The sequence below is a fragment of the Danio rerio genome, chromosome 24 (genome assembly GCF_052040795.2).
Source record: "Danio rerio strain M-AB ecotype USA chromosome 24, GRCz13ab, whole genome shotgun sequence".
Taxonomy (NCBI): Eukaryota; Metazoa; Chordata; class Actinopteri; order Cypriniformes; family Danionidae; genus Danio; species Danio rerio.
In genome coordinates this window covers 34,117,672-34,138,334 of record NC_141044.1, presented here as the reverse complement: position 1 = coordinate 34,138,334, position 20,663 = coordinate 34,117,672, and the positions used below count along the sequence as shown (strand labels likewise).

The 20,663-nt window shown below is 34.2% G+C and overlaps 1 protein-coding gene across 11 annotated transcripts in view; it reads left to right on the top strand.

The window, feature by feature from the left end:
* The window catches only part of ptbp2a (polypyrimidine tract binding protein 2a), a 33,072-nt gene extending 13,518 nt beyond the window's left edge, over window positions 1-19,554 (top strand). For 4 of the 11 annotated variants that reach the window (XM_087308607.1, XM_087308608.1, XM_087308609.1 and 1 more), the window contains 9 exon segments: window positions 742-864; window positions 1,008-1,118; window positions 1,247-1,451; window positions 7,809-7,924; window positions 10,468-10,501; window positions 13,580-13,672; window positions 15,893-16,109; window positions 16,193-16,270; window positions 17,422-19,554. In XM_087308607.1, the coding sequence (XP_087164733.1) occupies window positions 742-864; window positions 1,008-1,118; window positions 1,247-1,451; window positions 7,809-7,924; window positions 10,468-10,501; window positions 13,580-13,672; window positions 15,893-16,109; window positions 16,193-16,270; window positions 17,422-17,551 (1,107 nt within the window). In that variant the 3' untranslated portion in view covers window positions 17,552-19,554. 11 annotated transcript variants of the gene reach the window in all.
* Window positions 19,555-20,663: the final 1,109 nt, after the last annotated feature.

The following is a 20,663-nucleotide window of genomic DNA, read 5'->3' as shown; positions in this document are numbered from 1 at the left end:
GAGCTACTGATTACAGCAGAAAGTTGGCTTGACAACTGTTTCATTTAAAGTTATATCGTGACAGATGAGGCGCTCATTGTGCCTTTGTCCAGAATATTCTGACTTATATGATGTATCTTCATGTGTTTATCATAACATTGTTTTTCTATTTCTAACGGGTCCGTTAATGTCGTGATTACTTCATATTCATCATATTGCATTATATGGACTGCACTTTTTTTTTTTAAAACCCATTCCTAAGCAGCGCATCATGTTTTTAGAAGCAAAGGTGCATTCGGTGTGAATGAGCACCTATAGCTAACACAGTATGTTCAAAGTTTAGTGTGTCGAACATATGCTACAGTAACATCACAAGTGCATTCTGTGGTAAAATTTGGTTCATCCTTTTCACCGTCGATCAGAATACTGATGGTTTCTATATATGTTTTGTTTCTAAAGTATTAAATAAGTTTGAAACAAGTTATTTCAGATGGAACATTATAAATAACTTTTGCTATTGCATTTAATCGACAGTTTGATTGCTTTTTTCCAGCATCCATGATGAATAAAATTATTAGTTTCTTTAAAAAAAAATCTTTTGAACATTAATGTTTTTTGTTGTTTTTGGGTGCTTTACATTCCATTTAGTGAGTTTCTTCTTGCCTAAATGAACATTTTGTGGCCAGAATGAGCTGCTGTGAGGCCCAAACACTGTGTTTACTTGGTCTGCATGGTTAAATTATGTTCATGTCTGATTTCCAGTCAGGTGGGACTTCCACATCAGGGTCCAACTCTAGTGACGGTAGCGGTTCGGCCTCCAGTCCAGTGCTAAGGATAATCATAGATAACATGTTTTACCCTGTCACCCTGGATGTGCTGCAGCAGGTAGGGCACGTGTTCAGCCTCTTACTGACCGTTTATATTAATGACAATGTTGATGCCCTGTGTGTTAATCTTGTTTTTTTGTAATGTTTTTTTCCCCCTCTGTTGATAGCTCCCCCTCAATGCTCTGCTTTCTCTGTCAATAGATTTTCTCAAAGTTTGGCACCGTCATGAAAATCATCACATTCACCAAGAACAATCAGTTTCAAGCCCTGTTGCAGTACAACGATCCAGCTTGTGCGCAGCAAGCTAAAGTGGTGGGTTTGCTCTCAGCGGAAGCTCATGTGAAAGCACGTTTATAGTGCCCTGCGAAGACGACGCATTTTTTTTTCTCTCTGTCTCTCCTCCTTGCTCTTTTTTTCTATCTTTTTCTCTTTTGTTCTAGGCTCTAGATGGTCAGAACATTTACAACGCCTGCTGTACTCTTCGTATAGACTACTCAAAGCTTGTCAATCTGAATGTGAAATACAATAACGATAAGAGCAGGGATTATACCAGACCGGAGCTTCCAGCTGGAGATGGGCAGCCCGCTTTGGATGTTGCTGCTGCCTTGAGTAAAGACTCCAGTTCCCTGCTTGGGAAGATCCCTGGTAAGTCTGTTTTTATTTTTTATCAATATTATTTGCTGTTTTTTTTGGTGCCAGTGTCTTATTGTTCCTGTTTACTTTTTTATTAAAGGGATAGTTTACTCGGAATTGAATATTTCCTTAATATTTATATTTAATTTCAGATGACTTCAAACTTTTACGAATTTCTTTCTTCTGTTGAACCCAAAACTAAGTATTCTGAAGAATATTGAGGGGGGAAAAGCAGCCATTGACATTCATAGTAGAAACAAAAAATAACATGGAAGTCTGTTTTTTTTTCCTGCATTTTTCTGTGATTCTGATTTGCTTTGTGTTCAACAGAAGAAATAAACTAAAACAAGTGCAGGATGAGTAAATTCTGATAATTTTACATTTTGGGTGATAATGACCAATGGCATCCTTTTGATGGGTGTGCTGTATGACAGAAAGTTTCAGTCGATGTCATTCTCGCTTGAGGAAATGTCAAAGTAAAGCTGTACAGGTTGTTCACATATCATATGAGAAGAACTTCTCATGAAGCAGATGCTTTATACACAAATACTTGTGTATAAATGTTCAATACAAATTTTTCTATGAACATAATTTGATTATAACTGCAGATCAATGATTGTGCAAAATAGCCGACTGTAACGTCTGCAATTATATAAGATAAATAAATAAATGCAATATACATGAACACATACAGACCCTTAAAGTCTCCGATAAGTTACCGATACAGAAAAACTACAAACAGCATACATTTAGTCTTAATTTGGGTTCAAAAATAAGTCAGTGCAAACCTCTCATCTGTATCTTACATTTTCACCAGCACATGTAACCTCTTGTTAAAGAGTCATGCCGAGTTCATAATAGTCCAAAGGTGATGATAATAGTTAAACATGGCAGTTTGTTTGTTTAAAGTTGCTGAAAGAATCTTTTACTCCTTTGTTTTTTTCTGACCTTACCTTTTTTTTTTGCGCTTCACTTTCGCGTTTGTCCGTTTCTGAAAGGATTGGATTTCAGAGCGCTTCAATGATCACGCGCACATTATTATCATCAGCTCAAGAAGTTTGTTATTTCAAATATAGACGTGCAGCGAGCTCTCTGGAGAAAGTAAAACCGCTCGCACTTTTAGACGGCCTCGTAAAACAACAACAGGACATGGCAGGTTTTGTTGGCTTTGTGGCTGTTCATCAAAACACAACAAGGATTGTTTGAGCTCGGGTCGACCATGGCCCATTATTATATGTATTTATTATTACGGTGGGGCAACACGGTGGCTCATATTCTGGATAAGCTGATAGTTCATTCCGCTGTGGCGACCTCAGATTAATAAAAGGAATAAGCCGAAGAGAATTCGCTGTATTAAAAAAAGGTGCTTGAGGAATTGACAAAAAAAAAACATGAATTTGTGCATAATCAATATCGATATTCAAATTGACAAGCAAATATCACAGATATAATAGAAAGTTAGTACACCCACTTCAAAACACATCAGAGTGCTAACACTTTGTGTATGTGTTCATGAACCTAAATGAGAAAGTGACAAAAGTTAAAAAACAAAGTTTTGTTTTTCTGGCCATATAAAATGGGTCAAATTGACCCATAACACAATGCAAAGGTTACTAACAACATCAATTATTTAAATATAATTTTTTTTTTTTTTTTTTTGGAATTTGGCCAATCAGATCTCAGTTAGATAAGGAAACATGTTCCTGTTTACAATTGGTGATTTAATTCATTTTTTCCACCTTTGACCATACAATCATCTTATTTTGTTGGTTGTTCATTCAAGTTGTCTTGAGAGCAGCCTTTTTCTTAGCTTGATGTGGCATCTTAAATATGGTGTGAGATGCTTAAATACAGTGAGTCTGGATTCAACAGCCAAAAGTGTTTATCCATTTCATACTCGAGTAAAAGAAAAGACAACTGCTTGTTTAATTCTAATCATCGCATGTCATCAAAACCATCATCCCGTTCACGATGAGATTGATTTTGAACGCCTCTGAATGGGGACAGTATTTCAATCAGCATCATTGATTTAATGGCGTCTGTCTGAATGCTGTGAAAATGAAAATAGAAAGCTGTGTTTATGAAAGACAGAATGTAATTGGAATGTGCTCTTAAGTACTGTAAAATGTCACGTAGGCCTGTGTCTCCGAGTGCCTTGACTGACCTTTTTCCCGAGATCTGCTCATAAGGCCTCTTAATTTAAAATGCAATTTGACATTTCCCCTGCCACGTAATCAAGCAGGTATTTTATTGATATTAGGCTTAAAATTATTAGGTTTTAAAACCCCACGTGGTTTTAACCTGGTCCCTCTCTCATCAGGATAAAGAACTAATATGTTTTATCTGTGTGTAATTCAGCTTTTATTGGCTGTCACAGCGAAAACTGACATGGGATATGACTGGGCCACTTAGTTGAAGGCTTCTTTGATTATAAATTCAGGTTTTCGACTTAAGTTAGTGTGAGTATCTGCACCGCTTTTTTGGTTGATTCAATCATCTTTTACATAATGCATTTAGGGTGCTTTCACATTTGGTTTGATGCCCGGTTAGTTTTTTTAAAAATCCAACCCTTGGTAGAAAAAACATCAAACTATTGTTAACTTAATACATGAGGTTATTTATTCAAGATACCATATTATACACTCAGGCAATGTCTGCACGACCACGGGTATTTTTACATTTCCTTTACTTTCGATTGAAAAAAGAAGGAAAAAAAATCTGTTCTCACGAAATTACAAAAACGCACTGTAATGCATGTTAAGGTCATGCTGAATCAATAGGCATTGATAAAAGCTGTTTATGCTGGGTTCACACCAAAAGCAGAATTAAAGATCTGTGCAATGGTTATAATAGTTTTGGATTTTTCATTAGTTTTAGTTTTCATTTCGTTTTGACTTTTTCTATCAAAATTGTTTTGCTTCTTAAATCTGATCTCTGTGTACTGTTCTAATAACTGAATAACTTGTATATATTGGTTTATTTCTAGTCAGGGGTATCAGGCATGTTAAAAAACAAGTTATTTGTGGATTAGGGGTTATTGGAGATGTGAATCATTTAAAATCATTCAGTTCGATTTAGTAAACTAGTTGAACCAGTTCATTTAGAAGATCCAATTAAAAAGAACGATTTGTTCGCGATCAGAATCACTTATACCCAAGTTTGTGCACAAATGTGTTAAATCAATACTTTTAAATGTCTGCTCGAGTCGTATTTAATGCTGTCACCGTGTTGCTGTCATGTCCACTCGTTGTTTTTGTCACGAGAGCAGCGAGGATGATTGGAGGAGGATCGACTAGATCTGGCGTCAGAATTACAGACTCTGGGGTGTCGTACGGTTCAAACACACCTGGCAGCATGAAGTAAATAGATTTACTTCTAAAAGTTTTACAGTAGGATTATGTATTATATACATTTATAAAGACGAAAACAATAGACGTTTTTGTTACAATTTTAGTTTGTTTTGTATATACAAAATACAGTTTCCGTTAGTTTTAGTGTTTTAAACTCTTTAAAACTCGTATTTCAATTAACGAAAATGTTCTAATCGTTCTTTTCATTAACTATAATAACCTTGTTATATGCAAGTAAATTGCAACATATCAATGCAAACATTTTTATTGTAGCGATATAAAAATGTGATGATTTTTTCACAAATGTGTGGAATTTGCCTCAATCACATCTTCTACGTTTAGTGAACCCAGCCTTGTTGGCCAATCGGAAAATGAGAAAACAGTTCTGCCTTCAGTCACCTGATACTGCGTTTTTGTCTACACAAGCAAGGGGGTTATAAATACCTGTGTTTGTGTGGACCTGGCCATACTCAAGTTCCTTAAAAATGTCAATATTGCAATAGCAAACAAACTGTTAAACATACTTTTGGAATGGTCTCTTTTTAAAATGTCATCAACAACAATTTTTATCTGGAAAGGCTTTAAAGAGCCCATATTATACATGAAATAGGGTCATATCCTGGTTGTAAGGGTCTCCAACAACAGTCTAATATGCATGCAAGGTCAAAAAACACTTTCATGGTCTTATAATCTGCATTTATTTTTAGCTAATTATCCCAGCGACTCCTGTATGAATCGTCCAGTGATTCATTTGTTCCCAAACCCCTCCTTAGCGCGGAGCTAATCTGCGCTGATTGGACCGATGACAGTCTGTCGTGATTGGTCGACTGCCTTCAGTCAGAGAGGGAAATGGCCAATAGCTAATCAGCAATTTAAAAAGTAATCACAGTTCATACACGCTCGATAGTGTAGGCGTGGAGTTTAGCTGCCACACTATGGCGAGTGGATAGTGCCACGGATAACCGAACGAAGGAGACAGTCGTGTACTCGCCATACCACACACACACAAAAACACACACACACCTCCGGATGACAACGCTCCCGCTTCCGCCCGCACCCGCCCGCACCCGCCAGGTTTTAGCCTGAGAACCCGCTCCGTTTTCTGCCCGCCGCGCCCGGTCCCGCTAGAGCGGAGAACACAACCAAAAATCACCCAGTATACAGTCCAGACAGCCAAGTATAAACACACACACACAGCACAAAGCTCGTTCGTTCGTTCGTTCGCTCTCTCTCTCTCTCTCTCTCTCTCTCTCTCTCTCTCTCTCTCTCTCTCTCTCTCTCTCTCTCTCTCTCTCTCTCGCTCTCTCTCATACGCGCGCGTGCGCACTAACACACACACAAGCACCACGCAGACTCTCTTTCTAATTCGCATAGCAATATCCGTGATATTGCTAGACAGCCCGCTCCCGTCCCAAATTAAACCCGTTACCGACCGCTCCCGCGATTTATTCGGAAATTTATTCCCGCGGCTGTCCCCGCGCCAGATTTCTGCGGCGCGGGAATAAATTTCCGAATAAATCGCGGGAGTAGAACTCTAGCACGGAGCTCCATAAACAAACAGCACGCGTCGCGTTTTTAACGTGACTTTGCACGCGATAAGATAATATATCCAGTTAACCTGATACAGTACACGCGGTTACAAGTAACAAATCACAACTAAATACATTTGCAAGCTAGAGTAAACGAGGCAACAACTTTAACCGCACGTACTTACACTTGAGAAATGGAAGAAACCCATCCTGACGTCCATCAGTTACTCTTTACTGATCCTTCCTTTAACAAACTCAGATGAAGTATTCTTTGTAGCATGTAGTTTCCAGAAGTTTCCAACTGCTTGGCTATAATGCTGATGTTTCATCTTTGGGTAGAGACTCAATATAATGTCCATCTGCAGTGTTACTTCAATCGACCGGCATGTTTGTGTGCGTGTGTTTGTGGGTGTGCGTGTGTTTGTGGGTGTGTGTGTGTGTCTGGGTTTCTGCGTCAGAGGGCGGGGCCTCAGGTTTGAAATCTCCCGGGTTTGCGCGTGCACGTGAATAACTTGGTTTCGTTCGTACGTCATGGCGAAACACCTAATGAGTCGGTATCAAGGCGACTCGTTCGAAGCACTATGAGTCGACTCTTTTATAGATGAATCAACCGTTTTAAACACTGTATTCTTACAGATTTAAGCCTTAGCTGGATACTTCACTTCACTTAGAGCTGTGTTACACACTACATGGAGGGGAATTTTCAAAAACCCATAATATGGGCTCTTTAAAGGACATATTCAAAGTAACGACAGTGCAAGAGTAAACATAAATCAGCCGGATGGTGCTGCTTGGGTGCCTCAGGTTTGAAATTTAGAAATTTGAAGTTTCATTTTTAAAGGGCCAACGCTGAGCAGCAAACGCATCTAATTATCATGAACGCAATACAAGTAACCTATGGAATTATTTTGGTTTTCTAAGTAGCGAGTGAAGTAACATATTGCTTAAATTTAGTAAAAAGTTTTGGGGTAAAACATTTTTTTAAAAAATGTAATGCTTTTAAAAACAAATTCCTGAATTAAAATGAACTTAGTCAAAAAAAACCTTTAAGTTCTCAAAGGTAATGTAACGCATTACCTTCCATAAAATGTAACTAAGTAGCACAATGCTTAATGCATTACTTTCAAAAGTAACTTTCCCCAACACTAGTCATGAATGTAAAGTAACATTTCAAATGAACAAGTAGTCATTTTCTGTTTAAGTAGAGGAGAAATAGATCTCTGCTTGCTGCTTGTCACTTATGCGTGTCAAAAAAGTGAATGAAGAAATGTGTAAATCTAGCTAATAGGAAATTATTCACAAAAACAAGCCTACCCCTACTTAATATTTTGTTTCAGTTGGAAGTACATCAACACACTAATCACTCAAGCTTTTAAAATGAGTTTATTGACTAGTTCTTAAGTTTATCCACGCAGTTTATCAAATTTTGCATATCTGTACATGCTTTTAATGTAATGTCTGGATTGGAATTGTTGTTGTGTGTGATTCAGGTGCTCTGAGCCCGTTGAGTGCGGCTGCTGCTGCCGCTGCGGCTGCTGGAAGAGTGGCTCTGTCCGGGCACTCTAGCTCTGGTGGTGTGCTGCTCGTTAGCAATCTAAACGAAGAGGTCAGTGTACTTTCACATCTCAACCACTCCCCTGCATTTACCATTTTCTGTTTGTCATGCCATGTTATTTTTTTAAGACTTTTCTCATGACTTACATTTTAAATACAACTAAAACAAATTATTGTGTCATGATAATCATATTAGTTTTTTTATTTAAATAATAATTTTATAACTCTTATGTTACAAATATAAATATGTAATTGCCATCATATGGAAAATACAAGTTTCTATCTTGACTTTTGTTTCAATAAATATGGGACATGCAAAAAAAATGGAAAATTACAGCCCAAAACAAAGTCTTAGTTTTCCTTAACATAGCCTTAATGGAACATTTTGCCCAAAAATGAAAATGTACTCACAATTTGCTCTCTGTTAGTTGGTTTCAAACCCGTTATAAGTTTATTTGGTCTGTTAAACACAAAAGAAAATATTTTGAAAAAAGAAACCTGTAACCATTGACTTTCATAGTAGGAAAAAAAATACCATGGAAGTCAATGGTTACAGGTTTTCAATATTTTTATGAGTTAAGTTAAACTGAAAAAAAAAGAAACTCCAATAGGTGTGACAAATGATTGGTCAGTAAATTAAGTAACTGTCACATATAATAGATCTTACAAATATGTTAAATGTGACTCTTTGAGCTCTTTAGGTCTTTGAGATCTTGTTTATTATAATAACAAAACAAAAGTATAATTCTTTTCAGTTAAATAAATATTTTAAACAAAATTAAAGGGATAGTTCACCCAAAACTAAAAGTCATCCTTTACAGAATGAATGAATGAATGAATGAATGAATTTATTTATTTATTTATTTATTTATTTATTTATTTATTTATTTAACAGGGACATGCACAAAATTACATTAACCTCAAAAAGGAAAGATTCATTGTGCCAGGTTATAGCAGGATTGCTATTTTCCACCTGCAGTCCCTAGACAGGTACAAATTTAAACAATAATAATCAATTAATTAAAAAGTCAGTTTAAAACATACAAGCATCATCACATACAAACTAAAACACTGACAAATCAAAAACATCTCACTCAGTGTGTACACATTTAATTAGACAAATACCACCTCCCTGTCAGGTGTGAAAATGTACATGTGACTATTTCTGTTGGGAGAGAATACTACAAATTTGTGGATTTAAAAATAAAAGAAGATTGACCAAAAGAGGTCCCGTGACTAGGGACAATACGTTACTTCCTTACCAAAGAACATGTCATTCGTGATGTTTTCTTTAATCTGAAATTAGTCTTTTATTTATTTTTTTAATTGAATAACTTTCTAAACAAAACAAATATTGTAGTATTTTATAGTGTTATCAAAACTTAAGACACTGTTTTTTAAGATATTACAGCGATGGTACAACCGAGGCTTTTTATCATGAATTTTAAGTGCTCTCTTACATAATGACTCTCTCTTTACTTGTTCCAAACCAGTTTGTCTTTCTTCACTTTAATGCGAATTAACGTATTTAAAAGAACGCCGAAAACCGGTAACCACTGACTTTCATAGTTTGTTTTTCTTTACTATAGAAGTCAATGGTTACTGGTTTTCTGCTTTGTTCTTATAATGTGTTCAACAAAATTATTGCAATTCACAAAAGGTTTAAACCACTTGAGGGTGAATAAATAGTGAGTCAATTTTCATTTTTGTGTCGCTTTAAGTTCATTCATCTAAATTTCTTAGTGGTATTTGTTAATGATATTCATTATATGGTATGACAAACATTACTTCCATAGTCTCATTCTCAATTTCTTTCTCTCTCTTTGTGAGAACTAATGAACTATATGTAACATTTCCCTTCTTCTCATCCGATTAACAAATTTTGAGTGTTCTTTAAACGTTAGTCCTCATGTATTGCTCTGGGAGTCAGCGTGACTTTGTCTGTTCACACCATAACTTTAAGGTGGTTTTCATGTCCACACAAGCATGGCGATCACAAAGACACGAGTAAAACTCTGTGGACCGAATGCTTGAAACTACAATGCTTTCGCCTTTTTCTTGATCTCCTGCATGCACTACTCTCTTATTCAGATCATTGTTGTCATTTATCAGATGCTCCTTTTTCTTTTGATATGAATGTATCCTTACCCTGGTACCTGGGTAACTACATTTGGCACAATTATTTGCTCGTATAATGTAGAAATACATAAAGCAGCCATTCTCCTGCATTTCCTGTGTACTGACCTGTTTTATATATTTTTTGTTCCCCCTTTTTGCTTATACTCCATTTGCTTCTCCATTTTTGATTTTGTCCCACTCTGTCTCTCTTTATAATTTTTTTTTACCCTCATTTATATGGTTTTGTTGTTTCTCACCACACTTTTATCACACCTCGCTGTTCATGCTCTTGTTTTTTATTTTTGTTCTTATTTTTTTGCTTGACCAAAACTTCGGACCCCCAATTAACCGCCCCGAACCATGATCCATGACCACTTCACCATTCTGCGGGAAACCACCCTCCGTTATGGATGATCTGTTCATCTCTGCTCTTCCTCGACTCTTCTCTCTGTCCGCTTGCTCCTCTCTCCTCTAAAGATGGTTACGCCCCACAGTCTGTTTACCCTCTTCGGTATGTTCTCGTTAGCTCTACCTTTTTTTCATTTGGTTTCTCTTATTGTTCTCTTTATTATTATTATTATTATTCATGTACTTTTGGTTTCTTTATCCAAAGTCAGCATGAAATGGACATTTCAGATATTGGCCAGTAGATTTACTTAATGTCCATTGAAAATAATTGACTACTTGTGTGTCTCTGATTTAAATTTTTGTTAACGTTTTTGCTTGTAAACTTCTAGAGTCGCATGTACTCGACTGCTAATTCATTTAAACGACATAGTTCACCCCTAAAAATTGACAATTACCTCATTATTTACTTTTTCTCATGTGGTTATAAATCATAAGAGTTTCTTCTTTTAAATACAAAAGAAGATATTTTGAAGAATGTAGGTTGCACACATTGACTTGTAATATGACAACAATTAATATGGAAGTTAATGAGTGCCAGCATTTTTCAAAATATCTTCTTTTGTGTTTAACAGAAGAAATAAAAACTCAAATAGGTTTTGAAGCAGACCATAGTGAGTACATTTATATTTTTGGGTGAACTATCCCTTTAACCAGTTTTATTGGAGATATTCACATGTATAATTTTTTTACTCTATTAGTTAATGTTTTGGTCACACTTTATTTTGTTAAATTTAAGTTACATTGCATCTACATGCCAACTAATTCTCATTAGATTATAAGTAGGCTGTTAGGTTGGGGTTAGGGTTAGAATAAGTTGACATGTACTTACAAAGTTTCTTATAGTCAGTTAAATGTCTGTTGATGGAGCATATTATCAGATATTAAGCAGACAGTCTACTCATATTAAAATGGACCATCAAAAAAGTGTTACCAATCTTTTATTTGGCAAAAAAGACAAATCAATTTAAACATGATAGAATATAATGCTATAAACACATCTTATTGTCTTATATATTGTCTTATTAATTTATATGCATAGACCAATCAGTATTGATTTAGGGCAATATACATCATTTGTGACATTTCTGTATGGGTAAGCTTTTTTATTAAAGCTCTAGGGTCTCATTTATTAATGTGGCTATGCACAAAAGGGGGTTGGGCATTAGCATGGGCCAGTATAAGATTCTGACGGTATGATAACCTTAGATAAAAATATCACAGTTTCACGATATCATGGTATTGTGATTACTGCTCTAAAAATATTATTTTTAAATGTCTGGGTAAAAAACAACACATTTTGTCACACTTTGAAAACAATATATTTTATTTTTTGAAAGATGTAAAAGTATTTTGGAGCAGTGAACATGTCAGGCCAAATGATGAAAATTAATCATTGAATTCTGCTGTCTTTATTAGTTTCAAAAACACAGATTTCTTTACTTTTTAAATTGCCATCTTTGGATATCTTATCTGCTGGAGATACTGTTGTCCTAAAAAAAGTAACAAAAAAAACTTGCACATACCCTGGGAATGGCGGTCTTAAAATCTTCACTTTTCCAAACTGTGGTACACCTTTAAACGGTTATCGTCCCATGCCTAGTTGGAAATAGAGCTGCATGATATTGGAAAAAACTGACATTGCTACATTTTGTTTTTCTATGAAATGACTATAGTTTCACAAAATTACTATTTGGAAAGAATTCCGAATTTTATAACAATGGTTATGATTTGTAGGGGAGTGCATCTGCATATAATATACTAAATAATTAAATGAAAGCACTGATGAAAACAACAGAACAAAAAGAAAAAAAAAATAGACAACGATTTAAAGTATTTGAAGCAGTTGAACAGTATTGCAGTACAGAAATTCAGTATGTAAAATAACACTGCATGTAGTCTTTATTGTATCAAATAATTAAACATAATATTCGTTAAAGTGGCGTACTTTACAACTTCCTGTGCCCAGATGGTTTAAATTAACTTAAAATCCTACTGTCACAGGCCTTAAAAACACATCCAAAAGTCTTTAATCTAATAATATGAGTGAAAAATTATCATGTTTTGAACTGCATTTTTCTGGTAAATTATTATCCCAACTTGAAATTGCGATATCGATGATTAAACTATTTATTGGACATTGGAGTAGATGGTGTGCGAATGCCGCTTCCCATTCAAACTTGATGGTATAATGTGAGCACATGTACATAAACTGTTAAATAAACCTAAAATCAAACAGAAAGTGCTCAGGGGTAGCTTAATTAATGTGTCGGTGCTCTTTGAGTAAGGGATTCATCTGATTAAACAGCAAAAGTAAGTACAAAGCACTTGAAAAATAAGTAAAAAATATTAACAAGCCTTTATAAGGGAACCACTCTGATAAAGGCAAGTGTTTGCCGAAGTGCGTATGCACTGTTTTAAAGAATAGCCATGTCAATAAAGGCTTTTTAATATTTTTTACATATTTTTCGAGTGCCTTGGACTTACTTTTAAACATATTTAATGTACATGTTGTTGTGTAATGTAAAAATATGTCATATGAGGCATAATCTCCAATAAAAAAAAACTACAATTAAATTTTGTCAATTGTTCACTTTTAGAAAGGTTTCTATAGTTAAATAATTTAGACCCCTGGTTGTTTGGCAAAAAAAGTATAATTTTTTGTTAAAAAAATATCAATCAAAACCATTTATTAGTTTAATCTGTCGAATTAATATTAATGAAAAATAAGCAAATAGCTTTTTAGCATTTTTAAATGGATAAAGTACATCTGTAGTAATTATAATTCTTAATATTTCTTCTTTTGTAATGAAGGTAAATCAATTTTGGATGCCATTTCATGTTGACTTTCAGCCATTGTCATTAACTGGCTTTAAGAGTAAAAGTATTTTGCTTTTCGTTCTGCCTTTTGAGCTATTTGTTCGAATGCATGTTTGTCTTTGGTTCAGTTTGCACAGTCTTAGCTTCCATCTTAGCTTTTAATTTCTCTTGCATTTGAGGGTGTGTGTGTGTGTGTATATATATCTATACATATCTGAGTCTTCTGTCAGGTTGTGATTAGTTTTCTCCATCTCGATAGACATTCTGTGAGTCTATCAGTCCATCTTTCCACTCTCTGAGTCTCACTCCTCACTCTTTCCTCCGTCTCTGGCTTTCTCTCCGGCTGCTGCTGCTCTGTTCACAGGAGTTTATGGAGACGTGCAGCGCGTGAAGATCCTTTTTAATAAGAAAGACAGCGCACTGATACAGATGGCCGATATGAACCAGGCTCAGCTTGGTAAGAAGCATACCGAAACATTCTTAACAGTTATTGTCACGGCAACTTTACATGCCAGTCAAGCTCAATTTGCAGTCGCATTCAGACTTTAAAGACGTTGTGAAATCGCAGAAGATTCATTCAGTATCGATGTCCTTGGTTTCATTGTACTCAATTTAATTGCAAATAAAAATGTGTTCATTAAAACTGAACAGCTTTGCTTCATAAAAAAACAGCTCTCATGGCACCCACATTATTTCCTGATGAAAATTTAAGAAGTTTGCAGGTTGTGAATGCCTTCTGAATATGTAGTAGAGATAGAAAAGACAAAAAACTAAGGATACGATACTGAGTATTTGCATTTATGGGGTCGATAACTAATATACAGGACTAATATTTATGTTTATGTAATTTTTATTATTATTATTAATATTATTATCACATTAGCTGCCACTACTTCCTTCCTTCTTCTTATCAACATTATTATTGTTGTTATTATTATTGCTTGACTTACCACATATCACATAAGCTATGTTTCCATCCATCTTTTTTATTTAAATTTTGGATATGTGCATAAACAACGAATGATGGAAACGCCAAGATGTGCATCAATTTTGAAAATAGCTGAATAGGATAAACTTTTTATTTGATAAGAAAAATGTGCATGAACTGCGATGAAAACACTTTTACTGAACAAATTCCAGCATGCGCATTAAAAAAGTCATGCAATTTTCTTATAAGATCAGGTGATGATAAAAATGTGTGCGATTGGACAAACCAGCAGGCTGAGCATACTGTAAAACATCTGAAATGTTGTTTTGGTCAATCTAAAACGCCTTAACCATTTCAGTGTTAGTGTTATATTAATAATAACCTCCAGAATTGTTTAGAGCGTCTGTGCTCTGCATCTCATGGCTTCAAACTGTCACGCACTTGTTGCATGTCGGCATTGTTTAGGTGCAAATAATTTATTAAATAAGGAAATGATTTGAGCAACTTCTCTTATCGTAGCAAATTCCATTTTTATTGTTGATATTTGGTGCCAGTTAATCAGGAAGTGATGATTTTGTTTGTCTTTGCCTGGATGGAAACGCTGCTTTATTCGCACATCTTTTATGCGATATTCCTGTTCCAGCACATAAATTCAATTCACATCTTTGGATGGAAACATAGCAATTGACATGTGCTCATCTTTTTAGTATATTTTTTATAACTATTATCAATATTTTTATGGTATTATTCCTCTCTTTCTTTGTTTTTTTATTGTATATGCGTATCTGATTGTTACCTATTATAGTTCATGTTAATCTTTAAGCAGATTTTTTTTTTTTTTTTTGCATAATCATTTTTATTTTTTATTTTCCATTTTTTAATACATTTATGATTGCAAAATTAAACTGAGCACACTGGATTATTTATCACTTTTGTCAAATGTGAAGACCTTTATAGAATCAAAGTAATATTCAAATTTTACTCAAATCCATAGCTAATAAATCCAGAATCAAAGGATTTTCTTAGTTTCTCTTTTTCTTCTGTAGCTGTATGCATGTTAATACTTTGTGTTATTAAAAAATCTCCACAATTTAAATGTTTGGGGCCAGAATTAATTTTTTTTTTTTAGCAATTACTATTTTTCAAAAACATTATTTAATATATTAATTTAATAATAATTTTCAAAAAGTATTAAAAGTGTTTACTTTGTAAATTGTTTTCTGTTAAATAAATTAAATCCTAAAAATAATCCTAAAAAAGGAAATACTTGTTTTTATCATTGGTAATAGAATGCAATATTTTTGAGCACTAAATCAGCCTAATAATGATTTTTGAAAGATGAAACCTGGAGTAATGATGCAGAAAATGCAGCGTTCTCAAATTAATTTCAGAGTAAAAGTGTTATATTTTAAGTTCTGTTTTTAACAACTTTATAATTAAATAAATACACTTTTGGATTGTATAATAGTCTGAATGTCAATTTCGGTTAATCGCCCAGTTCTAGCTGGACATAGAGTAGCTTCTCCCCTTTTTAAAAGCAGTCAAAAGCGTTTTGTTTTATCACAGCTCTGCCAGCGTTACATGTTTATATCAGTGTTATTTCTTCAGAACACAAATTTAGTCACTGATTTGTACTACACTAGCTTATGGATATTCTTAAAGACTAAAATACTGATGCTAACATCTAAAAAAACATTGCATTTCATCAAATCTTTCTTGTTTTTCTTCTACGATGTGGCTGTACCTCAGCGATGAGCCATCTAAACGGTCAGAAGATGTTTTCAAAGATCATCAGAGTCACAATGTCCAAGCACCAGACCGTTCAGCTGCCGAGAGACGGTTTAGATGACCAGGGTCTCACCAAAGACTTCACCAACTCGCCGCTACATCGCTTCAAAAAGCCTGGCTCCAAGAACTTCCAGAACATCTTCCCTCCTTCTGCCACGCTGCATCTGTCAAACATCCCGTGAGTAAAAGCTGCATTCGCCATTTGTCAGTCTGTGTGTCAGTCGTCGGTGAGCCGCCTCATTTTTCTGTCATGTTTTGAAGGCAAGACGTTACTGAAGAAGACCTCAGAGTCCTGTTCTCCAACTCCGGCGGCACTGTGAAAGCTTTCAAGTTTTTCCAGTAAGTCTGTCGCCGTTTAACGCTTCATCAAAACGATGCTTCTGCTTTCATTTGTGCGACCGGTCCTTTTCTCTGCAGAGATCATGTAATGGCTTAGAGTTTTTATGCTGAACAAGAACCTCTGATATGAAAAAAGCAAGTGTTAGAACAAGCATTGAAAAGACTTATTTACCTTTAGATGATTTTTCCTGCTCAGAATTTTCCCCAAGTAATCCCATCATGTAACTGGCAATAATGCAATAATTATTGAATAGTAAATGTAAAATGCATATAAAAATATATATTAAATAAATGTAACTTACAATGTTTTAAGTCATGGCTATGCCCACACGAAATCTGCGCATACAGAAATCCACAGATTTTTAGCCCATTATTTAGTCTATGTATTTATTTGTGTAAGTGTGTGTAAATTTATATTTATTCAGTTTTCAAATTAATTTCACTGATATCGTTATGATATAATAAAAGTAATATTAAAATTTTCATATGATTTAATTACAATACAGTTTGTAAAGTAATATTTTCTGTCTTTTAGTAGATATATGATATAAAAACCTGACTTTGTTTACCAAACTAGTGGATCTAATTGGATTTGCATTGTAAACATTAAATTTAAGTTAAAAATGTATTATTATTTTCTTATATTAAGTTTTAGTTATGATACTCCTAAAATAATTACGCATAAAAGGCAGATTTTTTTTTAACAAAATTTCTCTTTAGAAATAGTACAAAAATGTCAACCGATTCTGTCTGTCATGGCTTTACTGAAAGAATCTTTCTTATATTATTAAAAACAGGGTTCTCACAGTTAAAAGAACTTGGATTTCAGACATTTGGATTAGGCCTGTGGACCATTCCTCGTACATAGTTTACTTAATTAGCTGGATTTGGTTATTGAAAATTTGACACAATACAGGATTGTTTCGTTCTTCAGATTCTGACATGTGGCACAATTATATATTGTGAATAATATTAACCTTAATTATTTTATGAAAAAAAAAAGCTTTTATTCCAGCCAAACTAAAAAAATGAGACATTCTCAGAAGAAAAATGTATAGAAGAAAAATTCCACATTTTAACACCTCATCAAAAGAAGCCCCCCCCCCCCCCCCCCCCCCTCTTTCATGCGTGACCATTTCTTTTCTCTGCAGAGATCATAAAATGGCCCTGATTCAGATGTCGACCATCGAAGAAGCCATTCAATGCCTGATCGACCTCCACAATTACAACATGGGTAATAACCACCACCTGAAGGTCTCCTTTTCCAAATCCACCATCTGAAACGTAACCCGAGAGGTCTCGATCTCAACCTTTTTTTCTATCGTCGCCTGTTGACTGTTTCAATACACTGGGGACCATGCGTTTCTTTTTCCAAGATTCATTCCTAAAGAAGATGTCTAAAGAAAGAAATATTGTGACTGATTTTCCAAGGACCTTTTTTTTTTTTAACACCGTTTCCCTATCGTGGGCACTCTGATGTGCTAGAAAGCTGTTGTGGTGTAAAGTCCTGATCCCCTTATAATAAAAAAAGCAGAAAAGAATGTGCCTTACAAAACTTTTCAGAATTATTGTTTTTCTCAAACCCATGCTTTTGTTTGAGGGTAATATTACACTAAGTGTCATGTTTTTATTTTCTTCTCCTCGTGTTGAGTCTGTATAGTGTATAAAATCCATCAATCTTTTTATCGCGTCTTTCGTTTGTTTTATTCTTAATGCCCATGCCGTTTTCATTGAAGAATTGTAAATAAATGCGACTCTCCAGTGGTCGTTATGGACCCATTTTTAACCCACCAATCTAGCCAAAACTCTTGTAATTTGGAGAAGAAGCCCGTTGTAATTGCTCATTTTCTTTCCTCCAGTTTTCTTTTATATACCTGTTGTTGTCTTTATCCTAAGTGGAAGGTAATTGTGACATGCTTTTCTCTGACGCTGGTGCATCATTATTCTTGGGTTGGAAATCACTTCGTGTGAATTGGAAAGACAACTACAGTACAAGGGACCAAAGTTTGTGCCTATAGTCTTAATTTACTCCCATATAGTAAGCGTTTTAAAGGGATATTTCACACTGAAATGGAAATTTGCAGTTTGTTTAGTTACCTCCAGATCATCTGAGATGTTGGTGGCCTCTTTCTTTTGAGAAATATTGAAGATTTTTACCTGAAAGTGAGGACGTTGGTGATTTCATAAAATGTAAGTCAGTGGCTTGATGACTTTTAGAGTAAAAAAAAAAAAAGTGTGTATGTATGTATGTGTGTAAATATATATATATATATATATATATATATATATATATATATATACAGGCAAAATAAAATGACTCCTGATTAGAGCTGAGCGATATGGCAAAAATGTCAATAAAAAAAATCTCTAATTATTTTCCATATGGAATGCCAACGATATATATTTCGATATACGTTGTTATTGCTTCCAAATTTAAAATTGTAACCCAACAATGACTAAAGCCACAAAAAATAGAAGGTCCAATAAATCACGCAACATTTTTAGCTGATTAATTTGTCGGTGGCCAAAAATTCAGTACATCTCTAATATCAACACACTTTTAGATTCCCATTGTTGGACATTTCTGCTGTGTGATCCTGGATCAATATAGAGTAAAACAAGTCCAGAGTTTATCATGTTATTGAAGTAAATTTTTAGCGTGATTCAATATAATATCGTCTATCGGCCCAGCCCTACTACCGACGACACATGAATCACCAACCACATGTCTGCTGTGATTGACTCTTAGATCAATAAAGAGTAAAAAAAAAAGTCCAGAGCTTATTGTTATTGATGTAAATTTTCATCACAATTTGATATATCGTTTATCGACCCAGCCTTACTACCGATGATACATTCATCAACTTGCATCATTTTATGAATCACTAAGGACCACGGTTTCTAGTGCAAATCTTTCATGTTATGCTGAAAACAAATGTTACCTACATGTTGGATACCTTGAGGAAGAGTAAACAGCAAATTTTTATAATTTTTTTTTGACTGAACTGCTTCATTTTTTTAGAAGAGACGACACGGGCAGGTTTTGGAGAGAATACATGATGTTAATTGTAAAGTCCACATTTTCTTTTCTTAGAGGGGCAAGTCTTATGTTTTGTTTTATGTCTGTAGGACTGTATGATCCAAATTTGGATGTGGCACAATTAAAAGATTTTTTTTTTTTTAACAAAAGCTGGAAGCCTTGACTTTGGATATGTGTTTTGATTTCTTCCTCTTTCTGTTTAATTTTCTGTGGCATGATTAATAAACACTTGTGTAGTTCTGCATTCTCTCTTTCTGCCGCTCTTCTTCCCCTCACTCTTATTCTTTCACTTTGTTTTGAGAGTTCTGACATCTTGTAATTCAGGGTGGGAATATATATATATATATATATATATATATATATATATATATATATATATATATATATATATATATATATATATATATTTTTTTTTTTTTTTTTTTTTTTTTTAATGGTTTTGGCAACTTTTTTCCTGTAAATTCTTTTTTTTTTTTTTTTTTGTGTTGGATATGAAATATATACACCGTAAAACCCAAAATGTTAAGGTAACTCAAACCATTTGAGAAAATCAATTGCAGCAGACTATTTCAGTTCAAAATGAGAACTGTGAACTTCATTAAAGCTAAAGAAATTGGATATTTAGTTTAACTCATTACCTTCAACACTCATTGAGTACAAAATTCTTTTCAAATGAGTAGAACTAACTTTCAGTCATTTTTGAGTTTACAACACTCATTTCATTTGATAAAGTTGACTGTTGGGTTTTAACGGTGTTTATTTTAGTTGACGTATTTCAGAACAATCCTGTTTTTCATTAAATGCACTGAATTTGGCATATTTTTTGTAACCGATAACTTTGTATCCATCTTTACATGAGCATTGTTTTCATTTTTGCCAGTCGGTTTGTTTTTAAATGGTTTTATAAATCAGAAAACCACATCATTTGTGATTACTTATGTTGTGGTACAACAAGAGTTCAAACGATATATATACAGTTGAAGTCAGAATTATTGGCCCGTCTTTGAATTTTTATTTTTTTTATTTTTCCCTAATGATGTTTAACAGAGCAAGGACATTTCACAGTATGTCTGATAATGTTTTTTCCTCTGGAGAAAGTCTTATTTGTTTTATTTTGGCTAGAATAAAAGCAGTTCTTAATATTTTAAACACCATTTTAGGGACAAAATGATTAGCCCCTTTAAGCATTTTTTTTTCTGACTGTCTACAGAACAAATTATCATTATACAATAACTTGCCTAATTACCCTAAACTGCCCAGTTAACCTAATTACTGTAAGTCTTTTAAAGTCACTTTAAGCTGTATAGAAGTGTCTTGAAAGATATCTAGTCAAATATTATTCACTGTCATAAT